The sequence below is a fragment of the Populus trichocarpa genome, chromosome 5, assembly GCF_000002775.5.
Source record: "Populus trichocarpa isolate Nisqually-1 chromosome 5, P.trichocarpa_v4.1, whole genome shotgun sequence".
Classification (NCBI taxonomy): domain Eukaryota; kingdom Viridiplantae; phylum Streptophyta; class Magnoliopsida; order Malpighiales; family Salicaceae; genus Populus; species Populus trichocarpa.
The window spans coordinates 20572642-20580772 of NC_037289.2; the positions used below are offsets into that span (position 1 = coordinate 20572642).

The following is an 8131-nucleotide window of genomic DNA, read 5'->3' on the forward strand; positions in this document are numbered from 1 at the left end:
ATAAATTTTAAAATATTATAAATGTATTTGACATTGTAGTAATTTTAAGGTTATAAGTTAAAAAATTAAATTTTAAAAAAACTTATAGCTTTTTTATAAAAGATTTTAAGAAAGATTTTTCATTAAAACCCTTACAATACTATAATATATTAATTAACTAAATATTTTTAAAAATATAATTGAGATAAAGACAATTTAACCATTACACAAAATAGATTAAGAATGTATTTGTTTACATGGTTATATAATATTTTTAAAAAAATTAAAAAATTTTAAACTTTTAAATATATTAATATTATAAAATAAAAAATATTTTAAAAAACAACATTACCGATATTTCCTACAAACCTCACAGAAACTTCGCGTCCGCTTCCTCGTAACTTCTCGCTCATTTTAAAGCCCACCAAGCACACTCACAATCCTTTACTATTACTTTGCGTGACCAACAAATCAACTCCAAAAATTAAATAAAAAAATCACATTTTTCTCTCAAAATTCTCTATCTCCTCATCGGTCAAACATATCGATGAAGGTCACCGCCGACTCTTGTCTCGGCGCTGATGAAACGGCGTGGCCGCCTGGGTTCAGGTTTCACCCGACAGACGAGGAGCTTGTGCTTTACTACTTGAAGAAGAAGATCTGTAAGAAAAGGATAAAACTCAATATTATTCGGGAACTTGATGTTTACAAGTGGGATCCTGAGGAGTTGCCTGGTATGCTATCTTTTTTATATTATTATTATTATTATTATTTTACTGGCGTTGATTTGAGTTGTGTTTTTGTATGATTGTTAAAGGGTTTTGGTTTTCATTTTTGTTTTGTTTAAATTTGATCGGAGGATTTCGGGATTGGTTACAGGACTCATGGAGCTGATAATGGTTAATTAGTATGTGTTTTGGAATTTTGATTTGGGTTTTATGTGGATTTTTTGTTTGATAAGTTTTTTTTTTTAATGATTTGGAATGGTTTATTGCTGTGAAACTTATTTGAAGGAGAGGGTTTTCTTTGAGAATTTTTTCCAATTCGAGTTTTTTCTTGACTGATTTTTAGCTCCCTGTGTTTGTTTGGCTACTTGAGCCTTGGATTTGATGTTTATTTTCTTTGTTGAATTGATTTTGATGTTAGGCACGGTGTTGACTGTTTGATCAATTTATTTTGATTGTCAAAGCATTAGTTTGAGGTGAATTGTAGACTTCTTTCGGTTTTGTATTTGTTGTACTGCAAAATTGCATTGATAGCTTTGGCTGTGAATTTACTGTTTGCCTGCTTTTCCAAGAGGCGAGAGTTAGAGTTTGGAAGATTGAATTATCTATTGCTAACAAATCAAAAAATGATCTTGCAGGGCAATCGATATTGAAGACTGGGGATAGGCAATGGTTCTTCTTCAGTCCAAGGGATAGGAAGTATCCTAATGGAGCAAGGTCAAATAGGGCGACCAGACAGGGGTATTGGAAAGCAACAGGGAAGGACCGCATTGTTGTGTGCAATTCTCGGAATGTTGGAGTGAAGAAAACCCTAGTTTTCTACAGAGGCCGAGCGCCGAGTGGTCAACGAACTGATTGGGTGATGCACGAGTATACTTTGGATGAAGAAGAACTTAATAGGTGCCCAAATGTGCAGGTATTTAGTGTAGTGGTTTTGTTTTGTTTTTGTTCACATATTGTGCATTTGGTGCTGATTAAATCCTCTTCTTTCGTGTATTTTCTGCATCAGGATTATTATGCGCTTTACAAGGTTTTCAAAAAAAGTGGACCTGGACCTAAGAATGGTGAACAGTATGGAGCACCATTTAAGGAAGAGGACTGGGCTGATGATGAAAATCCATGTGTCAATAGCTTGGTTACTCCAGAGATTCCTGTTGAGCAGCATAATGAAGTGTCTCTTGTTGATAATGTTAGAGTGTCAGCTCAACTTGAGCTGCCATTGAATGATTTTGAGGACATAATAAAACAAATAGCTGAAGAACCTGCTCTTAACCATCTACAGAACAATGATTTCACTTATCCACTGCCCCAGGTTTGTGTTATAGTAATTTCTTTAATGTTTCTTCCTTTCCTTTTCACCTCAACTGGCCCAAAGCGTACTGACTGTTGTAACTACAAGTTGATTGCATCTTTGGTCAGAGTGATATCTAGCTTAACCATTATGTGTCATGTCCCAAAATTGGGCTGCACAGGTTTTTTTTTGTGTCCAAAACAAGTCTTAAATGATATCTCACTGATTGATGAGATACAATGCTTTGGTTGTGCATTTGCAAAGTAAAACTAGAGTTACATTGTTTATGTGGTTTCTATGCTTCTGTTTTATTTGTACCTTTTCAGATTTGTATTGATCCATTTCAATATTACAGGTTGCTAGTGAAGAAGAGGCACAAAGTACTTTAGTTGATCCATCTTTCAGGGAAGTTGTTTCTGAACCAGCTGGAGAGTTGACGACAAGTGGTCAGCACTACAATAAACACACCAGCTTAAACTTTAACCAGTCAGCTACCTCAACATTGCAATTGCACGAGGCATCTGAGGTCACATCTGCTCCCCAGTTAAATGAAGAGGATTTCCTGGAAATTGATGATCTCATTGGTCCAGAGCCTTCTTTCTACAACACTGAGCAACCTGCCGAAAACTTGCAGTTTGATGGATTGAGTGAGTTTGACCTGTACCACGATGCAGCCATGTTTTTGTGGGACATTGGGCCTGTTGATCAGGAAGCAGTTTCATGTTCATACGTGAGTTCCTATGGGTGTGATATGGTTAACCAAGCAAGCTACCGGCTGCAGCCCAATTCAATAACAAACCCGGTGGATTATCAGTTGCAGCCAAATTTGGTGGCCAACCAGGTGGATTATGAGCTGCATCCACAATTTTTTGATGCGGAGCAGATGAACAATCAGCTGTGGGTGCATGATCATCAAAATAATGCATTAGCTACTTCAGAATCACATCATGGGATTCTTTTCCAATCAACAGGTATATAACTAGTTTGACCTGCAGAGTTACTGCATTAATTCTGTCTTCCATCTGGTGTACTAAGCTACCATTTTATTCTGTACAAAGTCGCTGTTGTCTTAGCCAACCAGTGCAGAGCTCTTGATGAGATGGGTGGCCTGTGAGGCAGAAAAGCCTATGTGAATTTGGGACTTTGAGCCAGTTTCAAGAGCTCTTGTACAAGTATTTCCTTTGTATATTATTAATAACAACCATTGGAATGTAGTGTTAGTCTAATAGGCGGTCATTTTGGTCATGTTCAGGTGCTGTGTGCGAATCGAGCGATAATTCTACTGGAGCCAATGGAAATCAAGGGAGCAAAGAGGGTGATGCTGCTAATGGTTGGTTATCTTCTGCCTTGTGGGGTTTTGTTGAGTCCATCCCTACTACGCCTGCGTCAGCCTCAGAGAACCCTTTGGTTAATAAGGCTTTTGAGCGAATGTCAAGCTTCAGCAGGATTAGAATGAATGTCAAAAACATCAATGTTGATGCAGGTAATGGTGCTGCAAGTGCAAGGAGCACTGGTGGAAATAAGGGATTTGTTTTATTGTCAATTATTGGAGTCTTGTGTGCCATCTTGTGGGTATTAGTCGGAGGTGCCAAAGTGCTGGGGAGATCAATCTCCTCGTGATTTATGTAAGAGTTTTGATGTTAAATATTGGGGGACGCCCCTAGAATCAATGGATAGGCACATTAATTATAAAAATGGTTAGGCACATTAATTATAGTAGTTTCGGTTCTTACCATATCATCTTAATATAGAAAGAGGCGTATAATTCTTAGGCTTGAACTGTTGAATATCAGCAGCGCTTCCCCTTCTGATTTCCTTTTGAGAGACCCTTTCCCCCTCTGGTGGGAGATTGTAAACGAAAACACTACGGTTTTATGGTGGCCATGCTCATTGCTTTTCCCCAAGGCCAAATCGTAAGAACTAACTTCGGAGTTGTGAGGGATAAAACAGTAACCAGCCTCTGAAATCAACAATCAAAAACAGTATTTAGATGCTGCTCGATGCAATATGCATACCTTTTCAATTAAAATATCTGACTAGCTAGTGGGGTAACATGATATATTTTTTTGGGTTTTATTAGTCGAGGATAATTTCATCTTTTAAACTTTTAAATGCATAATAGAATAATTAAATTACTTTTACAAACAAAATTTATTTAACTAGAACTTAACGAGTCTTTTGACTAAAATGATTATACTACATTTACAAGCAAAATTTTTTTAGCAGTTTTTTCGTATTTTAATCATAGTTTTTAGTTATAATCAAATTAATTTAGAGGTAATTTGATCTTTAATAAATATAAAATATAATTTAAAAATCAAAGTTGTTGGTGTATGTATTGTACATGCCAATATGTGAACAATGATAATATTTTTTTTTATTGTTATTTGTTTTACTTTAATTTTTTTTATTGAAATTTTCCTTTTCAATTTCAATCCTGAATATTTTGTTGATAGGGATTTTATTGATCGAGAATTTGATTTCATTATTTTTTTGGGTTTATCCTTTATAAAGTGATCTCGATCTTAAGACTTGAGTTACGGGCTTTAAAAGTTAGCGCGAGTTGATTTATAATTTTTTTAGCTTATTTTTTATTATAGAATATTTTTAATTTTATCTTTTAATGTTAGATTTGTTGTGTCGACATAATTTGTTTTTTTGTATATTAAGTTAATTTGAGACTAAAATTGATATTTTGCTTTGATTAGATTATTATTATGGACTTCTCATTGTATATAAAAAAACATCCCAACAATATGTCCATGTTCAATTTTGCAAAAATGATATCGCTTTTTTATTTTTTATTTGTGAAAATTTCAAATATTAGGACTTAAATTCAAATATCGAAACTTAAATTGAAACCGAGGATAAAAAATTGGACTTTGTTTTTCGGACACTGTTTTTGTCAGCGCTTTTCTTCAAATTTTTGCCCTTGGTTTGTGGGATGTCAACGCAAATTCTTACTATTCTCCGATTGCGAATCAGCAGGGAAAAACCAACTCGTGGCCACCCGAAAGAGCCATCAGATCGTAAGAGGACTGTCAAGTTCCTCGGAGTTTGAAAGGTCAAAGTTTGACACAACGTCATATATTGACACCTTTCAAACAGGAGTTTGATCCATTCGCAACACCAGACAAACACATCTGAAACAATAAAATCACTTTATCTCGGTAAGTTATACAGAAGACTATTTTCCTTGACATCCATCACAAATCAAAAGCCTCGAAACCATACGCTCTCTATTGAGTCTATTCCATGGATCGGTGTGAGGTAATACGGTAAATATTCTCTTTTTATGAATTGCTAATGGTTTGAAAACCTCAGCCCTGGTCACTGTAATTGAAGCATGTTGATTTATTTCAAGCCACAATGACAGTTAAAGAGTCTTTCTTCAGGCCTTCAAAATTTCAATAGATAACTTCCTATAGCTCTTAAGGTTGTATTGTCTTGTGAAACTAATAGATATTGGGTTTATGATATCTCAAACACCATGGTTGAGGATTTGTGGATGACTCGTAGTATTTCAACAGTTGGATACTCACAATCGATTCCGAGCACTCAATCTTTGAAGTTCTAGATGATTTTTAAGCAACATGTTGAAGCTCGAATGACCCATCTTGTTGTTGAGATAATCAATGTAATGTTGAGACGGCTGAACCCGACAATTGTACAAGGAGTTGAGATCAAACATGGATGGTGCATATGGTCCACCTCATTAGCCTCCCGGTCCTGATAAAGACCCTCCTCCTCTTTCTCTTTCTTTAGTCTTTCTCTTTTAGATGAATTGTATTCAAAATGATGAGTTTTAAAATCTGTAATAAATATTTAGTTTTTTATTTTAATTTAACTTTTTTTAATTTTTTTCTGTTTTATTTATTAGATTTTTCTTAAAAAAATTAATTAGATTGCTGATGTAATTACCGATAGATTAATTCTGTCAAAAAGTTCTAGAGAGTTGTCAAAAAATTACATGAAATGACACATTATTTCAGAAGGAATCACCAACAAAATGAATCTCTCGAAAAGTTTTAGAGAATTAGAAAAAAATTATAGCAAATATCATCAACAATATATACTCACTAACGGGTTATTTCCGTTAGTAATATAAAAATAAATCATTGATAAAATTAAAAATAGTATTTTTTATTTATGATATATCATACTCACTAACCAATTGAGTTATTGAATGAATTTGAACATGTTTTGAGATTTAAAATATTTTTGAAATGATTCGAAGGTGATTTTGAATAAAATTGATATAGTAAATAGATGTGGAGTGCCAAAACAATGGCTCTCGAGTTTTCGGTATAAATTTTTAATTTTTGGCTACTTTTCGTTTATCCTTTCCCCTTTTTCTTGTTTTTTATTATTATTTTATTTTAACGTTACTAAGTTGGCCTTTCTTAGATTTCTTTTTACATTTTCATTTTTTTCTATTATTTATTATTTTTTCAATATCAATACTCCCAATAATTAACAATTGTTTTTTATTTTTTCATACAACCTCATAAAAAAATTATTTTTTGTTTATTTTTAAGAATTAGTACAGAAAATAATCACTATTTAAAAAAAATAATTCTTCATATTGCCTTACAAAAAATAATGATTAGGTACTAAATATTGTTTTTAAAAGAATAGAGGTTGATGATTAATTAAAGTAAGATGTTTTTAAAAATCTAATGATAAATACATACTTTGTATAACACCATTTTTTTTTCTTCTTAAAACACACACACACACACACACACACTCTACTATAGATTAACATTCAGAATAAAAGATATCTGAATAACAAGGATTTAATGGTTAATAATTTTTTTTAATTTATGTTATTTTTGGCTAATTGTGTCTCATTTTAGAATTGATCACGGTTCTTCCAACATGTATTAAAAATGTGAATCCTTGTTCTTTTCAAGTAGTTGTTCAAAAAAATAAAAATAAAAAAACAATTTGGAGTAGCATTGACACATCAATTAACTTTCATTTTTTTTATATAAATTTATATTGGGTTTAAAATAAAAAAAATTAATGTTATAAATAAAAAATAACTACCAAGTAAATATATAATAATAGATCTTTTCAAGTGCTTATAAACTCATTTATCAAAATTAATCATCCTTCCAATAAAGATTCCTCTAGCACCATTTCATAGTCTATTCTTACCTTCTTCCAATTATTTATTTTTTAGTTATACTTCTAGATGATGTAGATAATTGATTGCTTTGTTCATTTATCAAAATTAAATATATTCATAAAATTTATTGAACTTAAAAAAATTATACTAAACGTGATACTATAATTATTTTTTTCAAATTAATTAAGATATTAAAATAAATTTTATAAGTGTAGTAAAGAAGTTAAAACAAAATGGGATATGTATATATATCTTGAAACCATGTGTTTTTTATATTATTTTTAAACAACTTCACAGGGAACAATTATTATTTATTTTCATGTTTTAGATATTTTTATATTTTAAAAATGTTTTTGAAAAAAATTATTTTTTTTAATTTTTTATTTTTAAATTAAATTTTTAGTTTTCTCATATTATTTTAATATATTAATATTAAAAATAAAATTTTTAAATAAAAATATTTTTTTAATATATTTTTAAATAAAAACACTTTAAAATACTTACACCTCTGCATGCAGCTTTGACTGCACGTTGGTTTGTGCAAGCCACTTGGAAGATGTTCCGTCAGTGAACACCTTCGCATGGTGATGCCACGTGGTCAATGCCGTTGCCACGTACGACATCGAACTCCCTAGACTTGTAGTGATTTTTTGTTTTGTTTTGTTCGAGGACGGAGATTCTTCCCAAGTACATTTTGTCTTGGAATACAGGATTTATCTCAGATTTTATTTCAGTCTGAGAACTCCAAATAATGTTGCTCCTCTTTGTCATCACACGTGGATTCAACACCTTTACACGTGTAGATTTCTTTCGTTGTTTTCTTATTTTTTAATTATTAAGCACGCTTCCTTATAACAATAATTCAGTGATCACTGCCTTTTGAGCTTGGCAAGCGGACTTCTGCTTGCCCAGGTGCGTTGGCAAGGATGGTAAGTCTTAAATTTATTTTATTTTGTCTATTTGATACCAATACTTTAAATTTTTAAAGTTTATTACATATTT

General features: G+C 32.0%; 1 protein-coding gene across 4 annotated transcripts; it reads left to right on the top strand.

Moving 5' to 3' along the window:
• The first annotated feature begins 395 nt into the window (after nt 1–395).
• Nucleotides 396–5837, top strand: LOC7492503 (NAC domain-containing protein 17). Of its 4 annotated transcripts, none has more exons than XM_052453204.1 (6): nt 397–713; nt 1343–1620; nt 1714–2016; nt 2351–2966; nt 3248–3478; nt 4905–5837. In XM_052453204.1, exons 1-6 carry the CDS (start codon nt 527–529, stop codon nt 5054–5056), a joined length of 1767 nt encoding a protein of 588 aa, XP_052309164.1. In that variant the 5' UTR covers nt 397–526; the 3' UTR covers nt 5057–5837. The 4 variants fall into 4 exon arrangements, with proteins under 4 accessions (XP_024457416.2, XP_052309164.1, XP_052309165.1 ...); XM_052453205.1 differs by having other exon boundaries at nt 4981–5837; XM_052453206.1 differs by having other exon boundaries at nt 4984–5837.
• The last annotated feature ends 2294 nt before the right edge of the window (nt 5838–8131 follow it).